Source organism: Meriones unguiculatus, chromosome 8 (genome assembly GCF_030254825.1).
Source record: "Meriones unguiculatus strain TT.TT164.6M chromosome 8, Bangor_MerUng_6.1, whole genome shotgun sequence".
NCBI classification, from domain to species: domain Eukaryota; kingdom Metazoa; phylum Chordata; class Mammalia; order Rodentia; family Muridae; genus Meriones; species Meriones unguiculatus.
In genome coordinates this window covers 112,530,364-112,555,342 of record NC_083356.1, presented here as the reverse complement: position 1 = coordinate 112,555,342, position 24,979 = coordinate 112,530,364, and the positions used below count along the sequence as shown (strand labels likewise).

The 24,979-nt window shown below is 38.1% G+C and overlaps 1 protein-coding gene across 4 annotated transcripts in view; it reads right to left on the bottom strand.

Annotated features, from left to right (window-relative positions):
• Window positions 1-710: 710 nt before the first annotated feature.
• Window positions 711-24,979, bottom strand: part of Nckap1 (NCK associated protein 1) — a 66,257-nt gene continuing 41,988 nt past the window's right edge. For all 4 annotated transcript variants that reach the window (XM_021657461.2, XM_060390385.1, XM_021657462.2 and 1 more), the window contains 15 exons: window positions 24,833-24,965; window positions 22,037-22,156; window positions 18,031-18,170; window positions 16,831-16,962; window positions 14,429-14,647; window positions 13,932-14,062; window positions 13,662-13,759; window positions 11,967-12,060; window positions 9,294-9,376; window positions 8,863-8,943; window positions 6,851-6,944; window positions 4,778-4,894; window positions 4,105-4,214; window positions 2,426-2,515; window positions 711-1,600 (listed from right to left, as the gene is read on the bottom strand). In XM_021657461.2, the coding sequence (XP_021513136.1) occupies window positions 1,484-1,600; window positions 2,426-2,515; window positions 4,105-4,214; window positions 4,778-4,894; window positions 6,851-6,944; window positions 8,863-8,943; window positions 9,294-9,376; window positions 11,967-12,060; window positions 13,662-13,759; window positions 13,932-14,062; window positions 14,429-14,647; window positions 16,831-16,962; window positions 18,031-18,170; window positions 22,037-22,156; window positions 24,833-24,965 (1,759 nt within the window). In that variant the 3' untranslated portion in view covers window positions 711-1,483. The remainder of the gene's footprint in view (window positions 1,601-2,425; window positions 2,516-4,104; window positions 4,215-4,777; window positions 4,895-6,850; window positions 6,945-8,862; window positions 8,944-9,293; window positions 9,377-11,966; window positions 12,061-13,661; window positions 13,760-13,931; window positions 14,063-14,428; window positions 14,648-16,830; window positions 16,963-18,030; window positions 18,171-22,036; window positions 22,157-24,832; window positions 24,966-24,979) is intronic.

The window sequence follows — 24,979 nt, the reverse complement described above, 5'->3', positions numbered from 1 at the left end:
GGGACGGATCCCAGGTGAGCAGGCCTGGTGGCAAGTACCTTTACCTGCTGACACATCTTTCAAACAGCATTAACTCTTAGCACAATTACATGGGGAATAGCAGAAACTACTCTCTTTTAAAACTCTCCTTAGAAATCCTTACTAGTCCATGTCAGCTCCTGAATAATAGCTATTCCTATTCTGAATACAAACTGTACACAAACAGGAGCATAGGAGCCACGTGGCACCATGATCCCACCCCACTCTCTCTACCAGCCACTAATGGTGGCTCCCTGTGCTGTCCCACACCAATCAGTAGGCAAAGTTCAACGAGCCGTCCTGCAACCACAAGGCAGGGACACTTGTGCCCTCCCTCCTAGCACTGACCTGGTCCTTAACAACACAGCATTGCTCCATGGTCACTCCCATTCTTCCTTATTCTTCAACAACTCCATTGGCTAATAAATACAATTAGCAAACCACAAACACACACGCATGCACACACACGCGCACACACACTTTCTTTAAGTTCTTATCTTTAAAACAATGTCATGTGGTTTTATTTCCTAATTTCAGTATTTTTTCTAAAACATTTAAACAAATGTAATAATGAATCTGCTATCGAATACTCTAAGATATCCCTAAACCTATCTTTACTTTAAACAAAGTTTACACTAAAAATTTCATATTGTCGAATAAATTTCCAAAGACCTTAAAGAAAGCATTCAAAATGTGATACAGTCTAGTGTTTATTTATGTTATGGCAGATACACTTGAATTCCAAATTTTAAAACATATAAAAAGTGGTTCAGGACTAACACCTGTGTCAACAGTTGACAAGTGTCTGGCTGTTTATTATACAGCAGGGTACATGGTAGCGCTGATGCCAAACTGGCAGCATGGGATGAGATTATCAGTAGGCTTTCTACAGGCAACAGCGTTTGCTGCTGGTTGAGAAATTCAGAATCTGCTTCCAATGCTCCAGTTGTCTAACGTTTCTAGGGTTAAACAGTGTTAGGTATTTAGTTTGGCAAATGTTAAAATAAAGTAGAAATGTATTCGTAAGCATCACAGATATGCACATCCAGTCTTCATCTCAGAAAGAAGCATAGGTACAGATCAGAGCTCTCCCTACGTGAAATAATTTACACACAGATGGTGGCTATCATATCACTATCTAAAATAATCACTAAGTACAATTCTTTTTCAGAAATAAACAAGCAAGTTTTTTTTCATTATCAGTTATCAAAAACATAGTGTTAATGGTATTTCAAACAAATGATACTCTAAAATCATAGATTTTCACTGAGTTTTTGAGAATGTGTAATTAAATCAACCAAATATACCGTAGTACAACCGTATTAGGAAGCCCATGATCAGAAAATACATCGGCATGAAGAAAATTTAATCCACAAAACTATTTTCAGGCGTTAAGGTAAAATAGTTCCACAGTTCACAGATAAAACAAGGCAACAAAAACTCGTGCTTGTCTCGAGTGCGTATTCTACGCAGAAGATGTAACACTTTGTTTGTAGACAGCATGGTATGCATTTCTCAGCAATACATACGGAAAACAAGATTCCAAGAGATCCATTGTCAGGAATGGTGATTCCTGGACAATCTGAAAAAGTAAAAACTGTGTCAAAATTCAAGCTATTCACTAAATGGAAGTGGTAATCAACAACTCTGCATTCCTCTCACTAGAAACAGACACAAACCATTTTACTTCAAAATCTAAAATCCAAATGTGCTAGAGTGAACTTTATCAAAATATTTTTAAATGCTATTCTCAAGTTTATCAGTTAATCAGTATGAACACAGGGAGCATAGATCTTCAGCCATACTCTAAACACAAAAAGGAATACAAAAGCATTAGAAATGTAATGGCACGTTTTAAGAGGCTCAACACCAAGCTAGACTGTAAAGTAAAACACACACATACACACAGAGACTGTCCATAATTGAATGGAAACAATAAATTCTATCTAGAGTTCAAAAGGAACCAAGACTAATCCAGGCCTGAGTGATCAGGAAAGGTGCTGATCCCCAAGGCAGATGCAGACCTCCGAAGGCAAAGAAGACTCCTGCAAGAAGAGCTTCAAGGTGGACTCCCAGACACTGCCATTCGGAAGCTCAGAGACCTGACCTTGGCACAGCAGGCAATACAAGGCCTGAGCACACCCTTACAGCATGACAGACAGTGCTTACCCACCTGTGGTCTCATTACTTCCTATTATCGACTATGGCTGAATGGGAGTAGTGGCAGGCTCTGCAGGGATGTTTAGAAAGTATATGGTTTGGGTGGAGTGAACAAGAAATGGAGGAAAACCAAAATTCACAAGAAAAATACAAAACACCAATACAGTTTTCACTTGCCAAGAAGAGACATACCAAGGACTGGAACTTTTTTTGTTATCAATAAAAGTTAATTTGAAATGAGACATACCATATCCAGTAGCAAATAAACAGATTCTCTATTTCTTGTTGTAGTTTTATCTGTCTCTTGGCCGATTTTCAGTAGACTGGAGGACGCAAGCTTTAAAGGCACACACATATAATCAATGAGGTTGGCAATGAACCACACTGCTCACTTGCTTGTTCATTTTCAGTACAATTCAACCTCCAACATGCTTCAACTATTCAATGTATAAAGTACGGTGACTAGAGACCTCACATTGAACAAATATGCATTTAAACTGACATTTTCCTCAAGTTTGTTTCCTAAAAGTATCCAAGTTGTTTTTTTTTCTCTTCTCAAGATCTATAATAACTAAACAGCAGCCCCTCCTTTTACAAATAGTTCTGCTTTTGATGGCCAGCCATGGTTGGAAAACAAAACAGAAAAGTGCAGAATTCTCCGATTCCCAATCAGTTCCTAAATTTGAATTACATGCCATTCCAAGTAGATGGAGCTTCATCATTGTGCTCCACCTTCCCTGCTGTCCCAGCCGTCCTCTGTGCAGCGCAGCCATCCTATGTATGTACCTGCTTGTCAGTCACTTGCTCATCAGGTACTTGGCTGAATGGCAGGTAGAGCAGCACACTGCTATACCGCGGTGCCACACACCAGCTCTGCCGCTTGGCACTGTACAGACAAGGAGAGCAGTGCGTCTCTCCTCCCTGTGAAAATGTGGGCATCCCCACAGGAAGGAAAGGTTTCTGCAGAGACTCTGGAAACCGAAGGAAGAGCTAATGTAGTTGTAAAACGGAAACTGTTCTAGTGTTGCTGCTACATGGCAAACGGAAGGTTACAGTCAGAGTGTACGCCACAGCACAGAGCGATAGACACAAGGGTCTCAGAAACAAAAACATAACCAGGGCACGGGGACAGTCACAGTGCTTACACATTCCAGAACTAATAGGGTTTCTTCAACTACTAGTCAATGATGGAAAAAATCCCCTTTGCTAAAACTGTTTTAAATATTTATTTTATTCATTTGTGTGAGTGCCTGAATGTATGTGTGTGCCATGTGTGTGCAGTGCCCATGGTGGCCGGAAGGCAGTGTCAGCTTCCCTGGGACTGCAGACGCAGGTGGCTGTGAGCTGTACAACGCAGGCCTGCGAGCTGAGACGCACACACTCTTGGCTGACGAGCCCTCTCTCCAGCTTTGGTTTCTGGAGAGAGGTTGTCAACGGTAATCTATCTCTGCCTCCCCAGTCATCATGGTGTTACCCATATGCACAGCCACAGCTCTCAATACGGAGGTTGTCACCATTCATGGTCTTTATTCCTATGCGAACGGAAATGAGTAAATTCTATCTTTTAAAGAACACATTATCTCTCTTGGTTTCCATTTTTCTTTAAATTAAAAAAACTTTTTTTTTTCCAATGTGATGAAAACCTCTGGTCCAAACATTAGTTTAAGCAAAAAGGCAGAGCTCTGGAAAAGAGAGAGAGCTCAGCTAGAGGGAAAACAATGATAAACTTGATGTAACTTGCTTCTCTTTCCAAAAACAAGACATTACAATATCAATGAGATTTATATTCTTAATAAACTGAGGACAAAAATGTCATTGGAGAACACTAAATAAAATTGGATTTCACTGTTACATAAATAGGTATAATTTTTTGTTTTTGTTTTTTTTTGTAAAATGTCCTAACTTCTGATATTTGAATAGACATACCGCCAGGAATTCTTTAAGTCGGTCTTCAATACTTCCTTTGTGAATTGTAAACAAAGCTGCAGCAATTTGGTTGATGGCTTTGGCCAAACAATGTATATTGTTGCAGTGCCCTGGGAAAGAACAAACAGGTTTGTATAGTCTGTGTAACACCAAAATACTGTAGATTGTAAGACATACAAGGCAAGCTTTTAATGTCGCCTCAGTCTGCATAAACAGCTGTGTGACTAAGTGTTCAGATGTAAAGTGATTTACTCTTTTCGTTTTATGAGCACAAGTGTTTTTCAATATCACAGCATGGATGCAACTAAAGACCAGGTCAATATTTCATTGGCAGGCAAACTTCTCCAAAGACGTGATACTCAATTGGACACCTTGGAAATGTCAGTAAGAGCTAAGGTGCTTAAAACACGTTCTCTCTCAGCCCCTAAAAGTCACCCTATGATCTAGACATGTACATCCTCTGTTGCACGCTTAAGCGGACCTACACACATTTCATTTCTCATTTCAGAAAACCAGGGCTTAGAGAAAGAAGCAGATGCCCATTACAAAGCTACTATTTGGCAGAACCTGATCTACATTTTATCATAAAAGAACATTAGTTGCCCAAAGAGGAAAGTATATGTAGCATTAAACTCAATGTGCCTTCACTGTCACACAGTGTGAAGCCAGGTACCTTCTATCGCGGGGCTGTACTGCGACATCACATTACTGGCCAGTGTAGGCAAGGAAACTGCTACAAAGACCATCAGGAGGCAAGCGATCTTATACTCTTCTTCTGGACTAATGTTCTCTAAAGAAAAAATGAGGAATAAAAATCAACCTTTCCTTCAAAATTATCTAAGAAATAGTCTAACCTAAAAATAAAGGTAATAAAATTTTAATTAAAATTTCCTAACTGAGGAGAGGAGGGAAGGGAATGTCCTAACAGGATGTAAAGTAAATAAATCAATAAAAACAATTTTCTAAATGAAAACTGATTGAGAACACCATAAAAATTACCATTTATACATTTTTTTATCCCATAATCTGAAAACTCACTAAAAGAAAAAAAATCCCTTTCTTTCCCTAAGATAGCTATGAATATAATTGTATATATATTGGTTAAAGGATAACAATATTTGCAAGGAAACTGCATTACTTATTTCTCCATTTTAGAAAAGAGAAGGAAGCAGCTATGAATGAAAATACTTAACACACTCTGCAGCTGTAAGCCTGACCTTCACTAAAATACTTACACCTGGGAACTTCTAGTTACTCCGCAGTTTGCAAGTACATATAACTACGGATTGATCACAGGGAAAAAATAAAATACATAATACTTTAAAAAAATTTGGTTGATCATAAATGTATCTATAAGCAATAATAAATATATTATTTGAATGAAGAAAAACAAAGTATAATAAAAAAGAAAATGAACTCAATGACTACACATTGGCTCAAAAGGACAGAAAAGGGGCTCAGTGGCTAAGAGAACTTGCTGCTCTTGCGGAGGACCTGAGTTCAGTTCCAAGTACCCACTTGGTAGCTCACAACCATATGTAACTCCATCTCCAAGGGTTGATGCCCTTTCCTTTAGTTGTTGGGTATCAGGCACACATATGGTACATATATGTAAGTGCAGGCAAAACTCATTCAGTGCAAGCAAAACATATAAACAAAAACAATTAAAAATAAATTAAAGTCAAGAGGAGAGAAGGGCATTTCAATGCATAAAAAGATACTTATTTTCACGGTAGAGAAATCTAGAATTATGTGGAACATCTTTGGTACTATGTTTCAAAGGACTGGACTTAATTTTTTTTAAATGGTCAATTTTAAGTAATAGATCAACTTTTAAAAATATAACTTATTTGATTTTATTTTATGTGCATTAGTGCAAAGGTGTCAGATTCCTTGGAACTGAGGTTACAGACAGTTGTGAGCTGCCATGTGGATGCTGGGAATTGAACCCGAGTCCTTTGGAAGTGCAGACAGTGCTCCTAACCACTGAGGCATCCCTCCAGCCCAATATATGAACTTTTTATGGTGACTCTTCTAATTAAAATAGGACAGTCTTTTCTAGTTGTCAGCTTCCTGGCAATCATAAGGACTGCCTTCACCAGCACACAAGCGTTCTCATCTTCTCCATCTCAGAAGGTCCTTTCATAAGCTGCAGTACAGCCTAGGCACTAAATGTACAGGGCCTACCCAAGCTCGATGCCTTCGTTTCCTCCTGCCTCCAGCTACAGCGGCTTTACTTTTGTGTTCCCAACAGAGCTGTTTCAGCTGCGTTGAAACAGTGCCACCGACTCCACTCTCTTCTCCACAGCTCACTAACGCTATATGCTTGAGGATTCCCTTTCTACTTTCTTAGGGACTTTCTCCCGAGTTTGTTTTTTCTCTGACTACATTTGTTCCTCCATCTCAATTTGTATTATGTGGTTCTTCCTCTTCTCCTTGAGCTTATTAAAACTGCACTGGTGTTGCTCCTCTGCACTATCATATCTACACGAAACAGCTTTAACAGCCTCAGCTAGGAGTATGGCTTGGATAGTAACGAGTGCAGCAAAAATTCCAAAGCAAGGGTTCTGTCTTTTCTATTCTGATGTATTCCAATTACAAGTAAGTAACTAAGTAAATAAATAAACAAGCAAGTAAAGAAATAAAGCATAACACCAAGAAGATATTTGCGAAAATATGTATCACATGAATACCTAGGCTGACCTAGAATTTTAACAAGAAAACTACACGTCTTAATGCATCATACCTGATTTTTGTGACGAAAGAGCTACCACTAATGCAGGATCAATCTCACATGGCAGTCCAGCAGCTGATGATAACTCATACACATTCATCGCAACCTGAAAAAAACACAAGAATTACAGAGAATAAATGTTTTTCAAAACACCTGAAGAAGTTTGCTTCAGTAAGAAAGTAGTTACGGTATAAATCAGGGTAGCCTGACATGCAGGCACACACAGGGTAGAGGAATTCAGCCCCTTGGCTGGAGCAGGGACACCAGGGCAGCTACCACACTGCACACTGCCTGCTCCTTAGCACTGCCCGCCGGGGAGACAGACAAGGCTGTAGCTGCTCTGTGGCAACATCTACAGAATCATTCCAAAGTCTTGGAAACATGGATGTAAAATATCAAGTCTGAAGAAATGGATAAATGAAGCCAGTTGTGGTGGCGCATGCCTGTAATATCAGCACTTCAACGTTCAAGTCCAGCCTGGGCTACAGTAAATGCCAAGAGATGAATAAACAAACAAATGTGAATTAATAGTATTGACCCTATGCTTAAGACCACAGTTGCTTAATGAAAAACATCAGGGATTCAATGCTTAATCAGATGTAGAATCAGAGCTATAAGCAATGCTTAATCAGATCTATAAACATTGCAAATTAATTACAGAAAAATTTAAGAAGCACTAATTAAAAAAATCTGATAAAGCAATTTCTGATAATTAATTTTCTACATCATGCATGGATTCCAATTATTCAAGCTAGGCTGATATTTTAGTGAAAACTGTACATATAATTATCTTTGATCTTACAGTTAATAAAGCTCAGACCAAAAAACGCATTCACTATGATGCTGCTCACCACACACAAACATCCATTCAAAATGCATCAAAAGTATAAAAGTTAAATTTTTTAAAATTTGGAAGAAAATACAGCTATAAATCTTGATGACCTTTGTCAAGACAATGTTTGTTTGTTAGAAAAACTACAAACAAAAGAAAAAAGAGATAAGTCAAAGTATAATGAAATTAATGTAATTCTTGGATATTATCAAGAAGCTGAAAAGATAATTCAGTGGTGGAAATGTACAAATCGTGAGTCTACAAAGTCTATACTAACTCTTGACATTTCAAACATAAAACTACGCGGGCTAGCGATGGCTCTGTGGGAAAGTCACTTGCTGCATAAGCCTGGCAATGAGTTCAAGCTCTAGAGGCAAAGCAAAGGTAAAAAGACAGATGGTGGCACAAATCTGTAATCCCAGCATTTGGGAGGCCAATGCAGGAGGATTATGTAGAGTGCATGGCCAGTGTGAGCTACACAGGAAGATGCTCAAATCCTTTCCTACCCTAAAGTTTGAAAGCCATCACTATAAAACTTGAACACTATTCAAGAGTCAAGTTATTCATGGGCAGAGGCTCCTGCCACCAAGCCTGACAACCTGTGTTTGATCCCTGGGACAAACGGACAGACAGACAAATAGACATACTAAACCAAGTACAAAATCATCTCTCAAACATGGACACTTTAAATACCTATGCCTCCTTGTACATCATGTGATTTAAATTTACTAGGAAATCACAGCTGGGATTAAATCAGTGGTTGGATCACATAGATCAAAAGTTTTAAAACAAATAACTATGGACCATTTAAAAAGCTAACAACTTCCTGTCTTGTATTCATTAATGAAAAAATAAGCATCAAAGAAAACGGGTTTTGATTAGACGATAACACTCTTTTTTAAAAGGCTTTAAAATACCGATTTTTAACACTGAATACAACTAAGTTTAAAAGAACTCACGTTTCAGCTTCAGGACCATACAAGGGGAAAAGATCCGTTTTAAACAAACTTCCATGTCCTTAGAGTTGATGGGAGAAGACTGCCTGACTTGCAGCGGGCTTAGGGATCTCAGGCACAGGGAGCTCAGAGAAGCCGCATCACAGGCATGCATGCTGCTATCAGTTGTTACATTTTATTTCTTACGTAATGTGAACATCTCACTTTAAAACTACAAAGGCTAACAAAAGCTCTACCTTCATGTCAGTTTCCCTTGGAATGTGATCCTTGAAATCTTCAATGGAACTCACAAGAAAAGGAATGTGGTAGGACAAAACCTAGGCAGGACAATAAATGAAAACACCGGGTCAGTGACAATTGACTGCCGTACACTTATGAATACTACCATTTGATAAAATCATGTTTTCACAGAAAGTATTAACTTTTATTGGATCTTTATAAAAGGCCAAAATATATGGAAAGGATATGTATTAAGTGTTAAGATGAGCATAGTTCAAAAGGAGTGCTTTAATGTAGAACACAGCTGAAATAGTACATTAACCAAATTTCAATACCAAACCAAAAATGCACTTTATTTACCATCACTACGCAAACTGAAATTTTACTCTTATCACTGCTAATGGTGAATTTTAATTTTTGAAAGAGATGATTGGAAATGGTTTCTTACATCTCTCAGTGCTTCTTGTGCCAATGACCGGAAGGATAAAATAACACCAATTATCGTCATCCTTTTCAAGACACTGTCAACGGCTAAATTGCAAGGAAGGGAGAAGGAATGAAAGAAAAAAACAAAACATAACATAAATTGATTTTTTTAATAGTTTTGGTGAAAACTTTCAAAATCAAAATTTCTGCAATAAATACCATGACTAATGGAAATCTGATTCAACAAATGTTAAAAAAAACATCAATAGCCAATATTTAAACTTTAAAATATTTCTCAATTCACACACATACACACACACACACACACCTGTACGCACAAACGCTGTACTTTTAAATGAATTAGAAGTTCACATTCACCATGATCTTGAAATAATGCTCTCATAAAGTTGGCAGAGGTAGCTGTAAGCAGAGAGCTAGAGATGAAGCACACAAAGATACACACCCACTCTAAATGTAATTAAAGATAAAACAAAAAAAGAGAGAAAGCTTCACTAATTAAAACTTCTAAAGGGTAAATAAAACAGAGAGTGGTGTGAAAGTGAGAGGCAAATTCCACACCTATCCCCAATTCAAAGCCACGTTTAGTAAATCATGATGCCTTGTCTCTTTAAATAGAATGACTTGCTGGTTCTAAATGGAACATCCGGCTTTCTGGATGTGAGGGGAAGGAAGCTCAAGAGAGGGTCAAAGGTGAGGACATTTGAAAGCATTTCACCCTAAAGAGTAGCCACCTGCTCAGAAGAAGCCTCTCTCAAGCACATCTTTTCTTTTTCTGCCAACAGATAAAATAGGCTTAATATATTTTATTTTAGGGCCAATTTTATAAACATGGGTCATAAAGAGTCAATAATTTTTGTTTTAGCAAATCCCAAAGTCTTATTATACACAAAATTTAATCATGCATAATCTTAGTAAGGAACAGTGAATTTTATTTTAAATCTGAAAATTCTCTTTGGATCTTTAGCATGTTCCATTTTGTCTCAACTGCAAAGTTAAGGACCAGTGTATTAGTTGCTTCAAAAGATCCAATCAAAAGTCTGCTTATTACTAGGAGCATCAGGTACATTTAGGGCTAATGGTCAGCTGACTCCAAAACTGAGAAACAAAAACGAGAAAACACAGAGATAGCAAAATAATAAATTAAAGGTTTGGTGGCACACGCCTGTAATTCCAGTACTCTGGGAGGCAGAGGCAGATGGATCTCTGTGAGTTCAAGGCCAGTCTGTTCTACCGAGTGAGTTCCAGGACAGCCAAGGCTACACACAGAAACCCTATCTCAAATAATAAAAACAAAAAACACAAACAATGAAGAATAGAGAAAACACAGAGATAGCAAAATAATAATACAAATTAAAGGTTAAAATTTTTCTATTTACTTCCACTTTTCCCTTCATCTTGATGTATGAAATTATAGTGTATATATTTGTTACCAGTATCACTTCTGTGATAAACATCACATCCCAAAATCCCTTACTGCTTCCTTTTTAAGTTCTGGAAACTATTGCTGTGTTCTAAAAGACCATCTTTAGTGTGTTCTAGCACTAATTTTATGGTAATTTTTATTACGTGAGGTTTTAAAAGCAGAAGACAAGCAATAAAACCATTCTGAGAGGAAACTGTCAAGCGGCAAGCTTATCACACGCATGCTCTGCTTCCGAGTGCTGGCACTGTTTTGGATGCACTGAGGCTAGGAAAGAGGCCAAGATCTGGCACATGTCAAGCATGCACACTGCTACTGAGGACGCTGGGATTTCTGTAGAGAAACGAACTCACTCTGCCTTTCTCCAATACAAAGAATTTTGTGTTTCTTAAGTTTCTAGTATTCTGAAGATCTTTACCAGTACGAGTAAAGTATAGCTTCTCCACCAGGTTCAGGAAGATATTTTAAAAAAAATTAAGCGGTAAGCAATAGGCTCAAGTTTTCATGCAACAGAATACTAATTAGCAAAAAAAAAAAAAAAAAAAAAAAAAAAAAAGGAGAACAAAACAAAAACCAAATTATTATCCATTGCACAACAGCGACAGGTGATACTCAAGAGCATGCTAGGTGAGAGAAGCCAAACGAGTCTGGTGACAGAAACGGTGAGTTCAGGAGTAGGAAGAGGACAACAGAGACAACAGAGCAGGGTGCTGAGAGAACACAACTGCTGACTGCAGTCGTGGCTACAGAGATGTAACACCTGTCAGTACATACCATAGCCTTCACTCAGAGATCGGACTTTTTAGCAAGGATGAGTTTTTAGAAAGTTTTAGACTCAGGAGTTAATTACCTTCTAGTCTAATTAACATAGACTTCATATATTAAGTTTAATGGGTTCAAGAACTCATTAAAGGTAATACTACCTAATAACTGACATATTAAAAATAGAGCCAAGCATTTCAAGTAAAGCTGGTGTAGTGGTACATATCCTTAATCCTAACAACTCAAGAAGCAGAGTCAGGCAGACCTTTGAGTTTAAGGCTAGCCTGAGTTAAGACCCTGCCACCAAAAAAAGAAAAAGAAGATATACACTGAAAGGATCCTTTGACTACATTTTTTCTAGTTCTCTTTATGCTAAAGAACACTTTTCAAAAGTTTGTTGCTTGCATTCATGTTACAAATTTTGGCTAGAAATTAAATATTGCGAGTTAGAACTTTCGAATATTCACAAAAAAAGTACCATGAATTACCCACATGATAATCTTTTAAAGAGTGCAGCCATCTGGTCTGGTTTGTCAAAGCTGGTCCTCATTTGTGTTAGCACATCAACATTCTCCACCACTAGTTTCTAAGAGAAAGAGCGAGCTCAATCAGGAACAGATCTTTGTGTGATGATGTAAGAACTTGCTTGTGAGTTACAATTTGGAAAATAAAAAACAAAATTCAAGTCCAGATGTTCTATGCTGTACAACTGTTTTACTAAAAGACTCAAAATTATTTCTATAAGATTACTGTTTTCCTTCAGTTTTCCAATTCAAGTAGAGGTCAGGAAAATTCAGCAGAAATATATGGACCACTGTACGCTTAGACACACAACAGTACTTTGAAACTTAACTTTTCTAGTCTGCTAAGTTCCAAAAGTTTTAGTGACCCAAATTAAAATTCTCTCAAAAATCTACAGTCATTTTATGAATACATAGCGCTTACTCAATATAATCATCTTAGCACTGACATATTCCTAAAGTGATAAAAATGGTAATTTAAAATGTTGCTGCCTTTAATATCTTTACTTAAACATTATGCAGTCTAAAGACATTTTCCAACCAGCTTAAAGAATTTAAGATAAAAGAAAACACTAAGAGCCAGGGGTGCTGGCTAGTTGTATGTCAATTTGACACACACTAGAGTCATTAGAAACCAGGGAACCTCCTTCAGAAAGTGCCTCCCTAAGATGTGGCTCTGGGGCATGTTCTTAAACAGTGATTGATGAGTGAAGACCCAGCCCACTGTGGGTCTCCACTTGGGCTGGTTCTATAAGAAAAGGAGGCTGAGCATGCCATGGGGAGCAAGCCAGAAAGCAGCACCCCCTCCATAGACTGCGTCAGCTCCAGTCTCCAGGTTCCCAGACTGCTTGAGTTGCTGCTTGACTTAGTCCACAGGGATGAGCTGTGCTGTGGAAGCATAAGCCAAAGAAACCCTTTCCTCTGCCATTTGCTTTTGGTTATGGTGCTTCACCACAGCAATAGTCACCGCAACTAAAACAGCAGGTGCATGGTTAGAGGTAGAGCACCTGCCTACTACCTGAGTGGCCCTGCACTCAAGCTCTAATACTGCCCAATAATCTAATAATGTTCCTGTCACAATCTGCGGAAATGTGGAAAGCAATACGATAAATTGGAACAAATGACTTGGGCTAGAATTCTGAACATAATCAAATAAAAGCATCATTATGCAACAGAATAAAGCCTTGATTATGAATGAGAAACCTGAGCACCAATCTCTTTTCCAAGTTACTTCACCGTTTCAGGCCTCTTGTTTTCTCACCTGTACCTAAGACAAGACGCCACTGAGAAACTGTGCAAGCACTTCAATTTCACTTACATGTTGGCACTTTCATGTCAGGTTAATTTAAGATTCCAGGTTTTCTAACGTTCCTGAAATGTTTTACAAAAAGTAAAACATTTACAAAAAGTAAGTACTGTTTAAAAGGTGAATTAAAGTCATGTAGTACAGTAGCCTACATTTGGAATATTAGCTTTTTGTGAGGCTGGTATGGAAGGTTCCAGGCCTGCCTGGAAGATTAACAAGACCGTTTCTAAATAAAAACTTGAGAAAGGGCCCGGAGATGGAGCTCAGTGGTAGAGCACCTGCCTAACACATGTGAGTCACAGGTTCAGAGCTCAACACTGCAAGCAAGGACAGCAAGGTGGGTTGATGAAGACTGTGTACCTTAAGTTCAGCAACTTGTGATGAAATGTGCCACATGAGACTCTCACTTAGGAACTTCATCCCATAAGGGCCTAAGAGCTCTGATAACGATCTCATTTCTGAAAGGAAATTAATTTATTTTAGTTTATTGACAGACAAAATATATTAAAAAAAAAAAACCTGCCATACTGGACCACCCCATCTTATAAACTAGACTTAGTAGCCAAAACAACCAAGCCAAAATCAAGTTATCATGTAAAACAATCAAGTTTTCTTCACAATAATTTTTACCTGATATATCAGAATATTCCTCTGCATTGAATGTTAATTCGTTTTCTGTGGGTAAATTCACAAATGCTTTCATTGCAGGAAAATAGGCTATATGGCCATTGCTGACTTGTCTTAATAAGGTTTCCAAGTACCTAAAGAGAAATGTTTAAATATTTATTACAGTGTACATCCCTATATTAAGTTTTAAGTTAAGCGATAAACTAAATGAGCGCATGATGCTGGAGAGATGGCTCAATGGGTAGAGTACTGGCTCCTTTTTCAGAAGGCCCAGGTTTGGCTCCCAGCACCAACATGCTGGTTTATAACTGGCCATGACTCTACTTTTAGGGGATCTGCTGCCCTCCTCTGGGCTTTGAGGGTACCAGCACACAGGTAGTACACATACATACATGCAGGCAAGATTCATATATAAGCACTTAAGCCTAAAATGGTTTTCCTAAGGAGTTCATCACAAAACAGAACTTTCATTATTCAAAATTTCCAAATGTGCTTCTTACCAATTTGTGTATAGACTTGTGATGGTTGGTTCTCCATGACTGTCTAAGTGTTGGGTTTGTTGAAGAAGAACATTATTAAACACTCTGGTGATATCAATCTGTACATAGTTTTCTATGGACTGGAGTACAGTCATATATGCTCTTACACTTGTTAGAAGCTCTGATGGTTTTGCAATTTCCTGCGTAGCTTGATTATACATTGTCATGCCAACAATTGATCTGGGGGTAATAAAAAAAGGTAAGATTTTTCCCATTTATGTAAACAATCTACCCAATCTAACATCTAATATCAAATGAATAATATACCAATTTTTAAAGATTTCTAAAATAAAACCAGGAAATCACTACTGTCATTATCTCAATAACCTAAAAAGTGATGAATAGGAATACAAATAATTGAAAGACATTCTGAAAATGTAAGTTAATGACAATGATTAAACACATAAAGGACTTTAAAAACTGCATTAATATAGTAAGGTAAATGAGCTATTTAATCTATTGCTTAAATTTGCTTGGCATTGCTGCTTGAAGCTTTTTAGATTTTATGTGAATAAACTACAATCCCAATACTTATACCATGACTATGTACTTATCATTACTAACATTTCAGAAATGAAATAAAATATGGTTCAAAACATAAGTAAACTCTAAAAGGAGTCACTGTTTGGAGGTAGTCTGTTTAGAATGAGCAAAGTTTCCAAACATTTAAAAAGACATGTAATTATATAACTAGAGAAACAGTTCAATTAGGCATGTATAAACGTATCCCTGCTAGTCTAAAGCTGACAAATATACAGTCACCTATAAATGTTTGCCTGACTTAATGATTTTTAATTAACTCTAAATGATGTTTTTCTACATTAGTCCCGTCTATTCCCTTAAAATTTCTTATTTAAATTGCCTTACTGCTAAGTATTGATAATTACATTTATGTGGAAGTGTGTGTGTGTGTGTGTGTGTACACCCACATGCATGGTACCCGTGTGGAGGTGGGAGGACAGGGTTGTAAAGTCAGTTCTCTCCTATGAAGTGTTGGCTTGCTTTGTAGAACGCACCTTTACCTGCTGAGCCATCCTACCAGTCACTATCACTTTAAGCAGCTGCTGCAAGCATTAGATGCGTCGAACTTTACACTGTTATTTGTAAAGATGCATCTTTAAGAAGGCCAAGCCCACGGCTAGGACTACACACAGACAAGGCAACTGAAGATGAAAGTCACGATTCTTGTACTTGGTCCCTGAGTACTAAGACTAAAACTAAACAATAAAAACAAAACAAACACGGACAAAGCGAGTTGCTCCCTTGTCTCCACCCTAATCATTGTACAAAGGTTTGGGGAAAAAAGAGCATGCCCACAGATTATAACCAAACTATTTCTAGAAAGGAAATATGGGACCTGAAAATGGAGCCTCAGATCCCCAGCAGCCTGACACCCACACAGCCGAAGGTTAAGCACCAGAAGGCATAATGTCCCCTGGGTCTAAACACTGGAGTTTTACTGTCGGTATCTGACTTGATAAAGGGAACAAAGGCAGTGTTCAATACCAACCACTTCCCTAGCCAAGCCGACCTGGTTTAATGCTGTTTTGTACAGTCCTATTTTGTTCTCTTGGTGCAGGTTCTTACCACACCAACTTAAGTTTTAAGCTTTATACCATTTCCTTAGGACAACATTAAGCACATAGCAATAGAAACTTGGGAGAGACGTACTGGCGTTGGCGGTGAAGGTAATTAGTAGTAATTATGGGGCAGGAGCCCAGTAAGTCTCAGCTCGTTGTTCCCCATGATTCGCAGGCCATTGCTATTACTCAGGAATGAGCATAAAACTTTTAAAAATCCTTTGACAAAATTTTCAGATACTAAGATTTCTAATATTAAAAATTATTAGGTAATAAACAATTCCTTAGTAATTAACTTTAAGAAGTCTGAAATAGCATTCACAGAACTCGGAGAATTTTTACTAGTCTGTGCACGTTCACCCAGCACCTGTAACCCTTCACTCAGAACTGACAGACTGGTGCGCACAGGCAGAGCAGGGCTAGGCACTCAACGACACACGCTGCTTCCTTCTTTTCTCACTCAATTCTCTGTTCTTTCTTCACTGACTGCGGCCTGGTGACCTGCCCCTATTCACTGAGCTCCCATAAGCCTGAAGACGGATTAAGCTAGTCATTTGTTTGCAGATGACAACCGAAAATTTGGAGAAACTTACTGACGTTGGCAGTGTCAGTAATTAATAAGTGTGGGACAGGAACCTGCTGCCCACATGCATCTCAGGTCCCTGCTCCCCGTGATCCTCAGTCCACTGCTACCTGGGGTGCAGCAGTCTGACTCACTATGCTAATGAAGGTCTGTAGGGACAGGTACTAGCTAATGACAGCAGCAGTCGCGAGCCCTCTTACTTAGTGAACCGGATCTCCAGGTGAGAGGTCAGGTACTCCCGCGGGGTGAAGGTGTGCTCCCAGACCACCATGTTTGGAACATAATTTATGGAGAAGCACAACTCTGAAAGTGCCGTGTGCAACTTATCAAGGCTAAAAAACAGTAATAAATAAGAATTAAAATGATACTTCATCACAGGTAATTCCAAATCAATATCATAAATTATCAAGACTTACAGAGACTACTGCAGAATTTGATCTATTATTCTTAGACTGATAGTTCAAAATGCTTAGGTCTAATACAACTAAGCAATTTTAAACAGCATCTTTCATGTTTCTATACATTTAGCTAATAAAGAATATCCTGAGCAACCACAGGAAAAGGGGCTTATTCTGTGGCCAACAGCAGTAACTTCTCCTCTGGGAGATGGAGCACTGCCTATAAAGTGGCAGTGGCTTTCATCTTAGGACCAAGGACAACACTTAACAAAACATTCACTCAACTGTCTACTTATATTTTACTTCCCAATAATCAAAAAGTTAACAAATGTCCCCAAGTGCTAGCTAGCATGTTTATATTTTCAGATAATGGTATTAGAGACATTCTAATGTATCACTAAGTGCTAAATATCTGCTACATGACTTAAGTTAAAAATACTCCTCAGAATATCTGAGACAGATTCTTGACCTTTTACTCTTCTATACATCAAGACAAACACTTTTTGTTATACATGTGATGGTTTATATCACCTAGAAAACAAACCCGTGTGTGTGAGGGAAACAGAGGTGAGAGGGCCTGCCCTGACTGAGCACTGTCACTGCAAGGGCTGAGGCCCCAGGGCCTACTAAATCAAAAGCAAGCTGTGCACCAGCATCCCTCCCTGCTTCTTGGATGACCATACAATGTGCCCAGGGCCTCCTTCCTACCTCCTCCACCATGACGGACTGTGTCAAAATAACCCTGAGCCAAAATTACCTTTTCCTTCTAAAATTGCTTCTGTTGGATATTTTGTTACAACAATGGCAATAAGAATGGATCTTCAAAAATGTACATTCTAAAATAAAGTACCAATAGCTGATCAAATCTACAAAGCTTTTGTTTTGTCTTTTTCTTCAGGGCTAGAAAGTGCCATCTATTTACTTCCTATCACCATCTCGGTTATACGGCCGCAGACGAAGCATCTCGGCCAGGAGAAGGGGTAACAAGAGCAGAAGGCTTACTTGGTCACCACCAGCCGGTTCTTCCTCATGCTCTCAACACCCGGCTTCTCCCTTTCAGGCTCCCCCTTCTTGCCAGTCTGTTTCTTTGACTTCTTATTCACCGCCTGACTGATGGTTTTGGCACAATGCTTAGGCAGTAACTGAAATTGGTAAAATAACGTTACACTGTTGCAGCAACTTCTCTGAACGTATAAACTAATGCAGGACACCTTGGCTGAGTCAGGACAAGCAATAAGACAGAAATGTTTGGAACACTTTACCTACCTTGACCATATGCCCTCCAGAGCATGGAGGAAGGCAGAAACTTACTAAAGTACAAAGGTTTACTCAAGTTATTATTCAAAAGACAAGTGAAAACATCCCAGGCAAGCATGGAGTCAGATCTAACAGTCACTGCAATTATGTAAATGATCTAGACAAAAGAAATTAAATGTGTTCAGTAGCTACTGAAAATACTATGTAGCGGAAGTTTTTACAAATGGAGCCACATACATTTTGTAAGGCTAATTCTAACACTGACGGCAGAAACAATTAAAATGAAACAAAACAAAACAAAGTAGTGGCAAAAAAAGTACAAAAATCAAAAGGTTTCTACCTAATCTAATGCTAAAACCATTGTTACAAAATCTCGTAAATAATTTAGTTTGATAGATAACACATCAAGCAAAAAGAAAGGAGAACAATGTTACAGGTAGATGAGAGCTGCACTGCACAGCAGAGCTGCCTCATGCTACCTATATACTCGAAATGTTCCTATCTAATTAGTTGTCCTACAATCAAAAAAATCATATTTTAAAGATTTATTACAAAAGTATAAGACATTTTACAATTACATGCTAAAATGATGAAAAATTTAGATATAAGTAAAACATCTTTAAAGTTAGTGTCCCCTATTTCTTTGTTTAAATTTTAACATGATCACAGGAAAAACTAAATTACACATGAGGATCACATATCTCTGCTGGACAATGATGGCCTCTGCCAGCAGTTCTGTCATCAGAGATATATGTGCAACAACTAAGGAAATGGGAATAATCACAGGACTGTGCCAAGTGAAATGTGTGCTGTAACAGTACCTCCCTTTAAAAAAGAGGAAAAATAAAAATATTTAAGGAACTACTCAGCAATGTTATGAATTAAAAACCAGAATGTTAAGTCTGACTGACATAGAAACAAACGCTGGAATGTAAACCCAAACCTATGAATAACATAACAACATCCAAAATACAACCCCAATATACCTAGCTAGAGCCTGATGATCACAGGGTCCATGAAAAAACAGATAGAAGGAACAGGGAATCTGAGACCCTAAGCAAGGGACCCCACAAATGGGCTGAAGGACTTCAAGTCCCACTAACTCTCAACATGTCAGCCCACACTCTACCAAGGACAATGTCCCATGTTGAGTAGAACTGGAAATAGAATTAAACTGTACAAGAATTAAAAAGGTAAAAGAAAGAGGGCACAGGTCAGTATGAGAATGGAGAAGCGGAACCTGGAACAGCAAGAAAAACCACCTGCCACTAAGTCTTTCACAAATCTAAGATAATTAACTGCATACAAAAGTACGAAATAATACCAAGTTTTAATTCCACACGGAGCTGATATAAGAAAAAAAATGTTGACATTTTACAGATACTTCTATAAACTACAGATACTTCTATAGAAAAGTCCAACCCAACATATAAAATTAAAGAAATACAAATAACACAAATAACAACATTCATACCAGACTAGAAGAAACACAAGTTTCAAAAATAATTCCACACCATCTTAAAGGGAATAATAATAAAACACACTATTAGAAAAACCAACAACCAGCGCTGCTCAAGAGACTCACAAAGCACACAATCGCTGTTGCCCTTGGTTATTTGCTGAAGACATCATGTACTTCAGAAATGACCCAGAGGCCTCTGAGCTGGAGCTAACCTGAAGGTCCCTGAGGACTATGTTTCATGGTACCAGAAGGCATTACTCAAACTTCAAAGGAAGGAGGCAACCAACAGTCCTCCCCAGCTATGACGCCTATGCCCTACAGCAGCCACCACAATGGCATGATAGCCCAAGGCTGCAGCAGTGGCATGCACACCTTGTGGGAAGCAACAGCTTGTCACTTAGACTTAAGACCCACTCAACAAGAGAGACAGCATGTCTAGTACTGGAAACTCAGGTAACTACTCAGTGCTAGCTAGTAAAGTCATGGCTATCAGAGGAAAATCTACAATATTAATTTACTAAACTAGCATAACCCCTAACAACATTCTATAAATATTGGTCCTACAGACAAATGTAGCCTTCACACTTCATCAAGGAAATACTATTTTTAACACATGGCATCCCTTACAGAAAACCACAATTAATCAAAATGCACACTGTGGAGGCCAGTCCCAATGGATATATTTACAAGACACTCCTAAACTGAAGACTCGGAGAACAATGCAAAAGAGGGGGCAGAAAGATTGTTAAGAGTCAAAGGATCATGGCTTTTGCTTTGAGACTGTACCTCCTAGTAATGTCAGAAACTATGCTCAAAATATGACGGCCCAAACATGAGCTGAACAAGGGGGACACCAATGAACATGCCAAAGTGGACAAAAAAAGTCACAAGAATTCACTCCTACACAAAGCTACAGGCAACTGAGGAGACTCCCGGGGAGAGCACAACAACTGGCTGTCCACTGCCAAATGGTCGGTTACAGTGAGGAGCGTGTACGTGGTCTGCAAGCAATGGCGGTTAATGAAAGAAAAGGCTATGAACTTAAAGGACGGCAGGGGGGTATGCAGGATTTCAAGGGAGGAAAGAGAAGGGAGAAATGTAATTTTCTTATTCTCCAAAAACAAAACAACCCCCAAAACGAATCAAAAGATTGTAGAAAAAAGTGGACCACCAAAGAGATAAACATGAAGTAGAACATATGTTTTTCATAGAAAGGTAGTGAGAGTGAATGAAAGTCACATCAACAAAGTGGAGCATGCAATACTCATAAGCTTGGTATCATCATTACCAATAGGATTAGTGCCAGGAACATATGTCAAAAACTGTAAATTTTTGTCAGTAATTATATATTTGTGGTGACAATATTATTATTACTATGGAACTGTTCCATGCATGTTTGAAGAAATAAGTTTTTTAATTATGGAAAATTCTAATTCTTCCATCTGTGTTCTAGAAACCTAGATTCTCAATGTGCAAAAAAAGATATGGTTATAAAATAGGGGAGAGGTACAATGCTGTAGTCCTGGATTTGAATCAGTGGTATTATGGACCCTGAGGCTTGAATAAGAACAAGAAGCACCCAGATTGGGACATGAAACATCCCACTGAAAGAAACTAAGAAAAAGCGTCTAAATAAAAACATATACAAGATAAAGTTGGTACTTTTCAATGAACTAATTTATTTATTAGGTTTCAATTATTTATCAGTGACATTGGGCACTGAACCTAGGTCCTTGGGCACGCTAGGCAAGTGGGGATGTACCTAAGTGACACATCCTGAGTCGAGGGCTAGTATACCCTATTTTCCAAGAAAGCAGGAAGGCTCGCAGGTACTCTATGGATTGCTACTGAGAAAAGATGAGCCATTCCGAAGTTCAGTATAGAAATAAAGTGGATTTCAAAATCATTAGTATGGTTAAGTTCTAGGAACTCACTATAGTATAAAATAATTTACTAGTCACTTAGGAAATTAGAGAAACCTTCAAGTGTTTCATTGGGTTCCTTTACAGTTACACCAGTAAGTAGAAGCAGATGAGAAAAAGCTATGAAAATCTATCACAGCTACTAAATAAAACCAAATCAAGTAGATAATGTGTGTTTCCTCAATAAAGAGCAGACATGGACTCTCGAACCTTACATCTGTAAGAAGTTTCATTACAGAGTTCACAACAAGAGTCCATAACTGGGCTTTTTTCACAGTAAGAGATTTTAAAAAGAAAAGTAACATCGAATGACTGATTTTCTTGTATTCATAAATTTTCTATCTGTAGGAAAAAGTTCAATTATTACCTGGTCACTAAGAGTACACTGTTCCGTGCAAATATCAGTGATGAGGTTTCGGGCTTGTTTGGCCATTTCATCCAGGAACATATTACACAGGGAGAGACTGCGGTCTCCTATATGATGGCGCTGGGAGGCAGAAGATGGATATAACACAGGTCATAAGAAAAAGATCTAAACAAAACACTTAATAAACATGAAAATTCAGTTACAGTCCTATCCTGCTGTGGGGGGGGGAGTATATATGTGTGACTTTTTCTACTACAGAAATTACAAATGTTTGTTCATATAAAATAATGTTAATTACTTTACAAGAAAACTGTGATTAAGAACAATTCTCAAAGATCTCTCTAAAGCTTAACAGTATCTAGCCAGGCATGGTAACATACAACTGTAACTCCAGCACTGGGCATCACAAGACTGAGAACCTACCTCAAAAAGAAAGATAATAAATGATATATTTCATCATTCAAATTCACCAAGTTCTACATCTGGTTATTCAGTATTTTAAAATAAGGTTCACTGTGTCCATGAGAAGATTTAAGACAAGAGTTTTCTAACCTCAAGTCACTTTAATATTTACATCTAATACACAAATTCTGACATAGTTCTACAATAAACACATACGAGCTCAAATAGATACATAAAATTATTAGAAATCAAGTTGGGAAAAGGAGAAGTTTGAAATTTCTGAAAACTATTTCTTCCCTTTCTGCTTCCTGGGGATGAAGAAGAGAAGAAAAGCAAAACTGAACATGCATTTTTTGAACTCAGCAGGTGGGGAAATGATGTACTTAATTTCAAGATATTATTAATGCACTTGTGTATAAATATTTATAGCTCTATCTATGTAACTAACAAGCTACTTAATCTCTATAGGAGTCTGTGTTTGCTTAGTTTTGGGGATTAGAGCTGTTTGGTGGGGTTTTGTTTAAAAAAAAAACTAGAGTATGCAGTATATGAAGTCATAAATTCCCTGTTTAATAAATGAAATATTAAACAAAGAGGAAACAAGAATCAATTTATTTTGTCTTCCATAGTCATGTAACAAGCCTCTAAGTTGTTGAAATAAAGGTATAGAACAAACACAAAATAATCGTTCCTAAATCGGTAAACCTTGAGTTTAATTTCAAATCAACTACAAACTGTGATAGAAATCCAAACACTGCAGCCAGACATAAATACTCATCAATTTGTATGTGTATGTGGCGGGCAGCTCAGAGGCTTTGTGGGGAATCCAGCGGACGGAGCCCAGAGACAAGCAGGCCTCACTGGTAAGCACTTTACCAGTGCACTACATTTCTAACCTCTTCTGCCCTTTAAACTTTGAGGCGTGCTCTCATTACACTGTCTAGGCTGGCCTTAAGCATGTGATCCTCTGGCCTTGGCCTCAGATTTGGGATGACAGGCTTGGGCCACCAGGCTCGATTGGGTCTCTCAACATGTCACACAAGTCTTCCTTTCAGTTCAGAAAGCTTCCTGTGACCTCCTCTCTCTCAAAGTCCTCTTCCCACAGAATACTCACAATCTAGATATGCTACCTCAAGTTTCTTTTCAACATAGTCTGCAGTTCTAAGAAAAGAGAGTAAACACTAAGTTACAAAGAAATAGTGTATACAATTTTAATTATAGTCTTGCTATACTTAAAAAAATGATAATTTTTTTAAAGACCAGAGAAAATATCTTTTTATTGTATTTCCTTACTGGTTGTAAAATTGTAATTGCATCGACTGGGGATACAATATGATGCTTTATTCATTTACAGGTTGTTTCTTTAATTCTGGGAATAAACCACGAACTGTGGACCCCAGCCAGCACTGTGACACTGTGGACCCCAGCACCCTGACATTATGATCTGTGTGAATACTGTAGAAAAGAGTTAACCTCTTCACCAACCTGATTTCTGTAGTAAAAATGCCAAAAATCTATTCTTTTTAGGCATTTAAAATACCCATTATTATTTCTATTTCCTGAGACGTTATCTCTAGGTGGCTTGGGCTAGCCTTGAATTTGCAACCTTCCTGCCTCAGCCTCCTGAGTGCTGGGATTACCAGCATGCCTAGCTCACTATTGTCAACTGTGTTACCAGGCAGTGTAATAGATCATTAAAACTTATTTCTCTAAGTTAAAATTTTTAACCTTTGATACACAGTACATTTTTGACAGATACTTAGGATCTTCAAAATTACTCATTAGCTATCCTCAGGTGCTGTATGTCGGTTTAGATCTGTGTCATAAGTGTCAGTAAACCTGGGCTCTGTCTAGCATATGCATAATGTTAACAAGTCAGTAATCCATAATACAGTTTTTTTCCCCCTTTGGTTTTTCAAGACAGGGTTTCTCTGTGTAAGAGAGCACTGAAAGTTCTGGCTGTTCTGGACTTCACTCTGTAGACCAGGCTGGCCTTGAACTCAGAGATCCACCTGTCTCTGTCTCCCTGAGTACTGGGATTAAAGGTGTGAGCCACTACGCACAGACATAAATTCGATTTTCAAGTCCTTTCAGTATTAAAAGTTTATTGAATTGAATTATTATATGGATGTGAGTAAATCTTTAAACAGTAATACCAAAAATATCAATTGTTTTGAAAGACAAATGACTGATACCTGCATATTTATGCACCCCTGTATATTCTTATATGCCTCTGTCATGTATCTTACTGATCACTGTTTTATCATGTATTTACTCAAAAATTTTTGATTCTATGCAAAGACAACTTAGTAACTACATCTTCTTGAACATTTGGCTGGCTACCCATTTGCTCTAGCAAATACAGTACATGAAGCACAGCTGAGCTCAGGTTACCTCTTCGGGACACAGTTCATGTGTGCAGCTCATGAAGTGAGTGCAGAGCAGAGGAAACGCAATGGAGTATCTTGACTGAGAGGGCAACTCCAAGCACTGCTGAAACATCTTCTCAAAAGCACGGCTGTAAAAGCTGTTGGGAAAGAT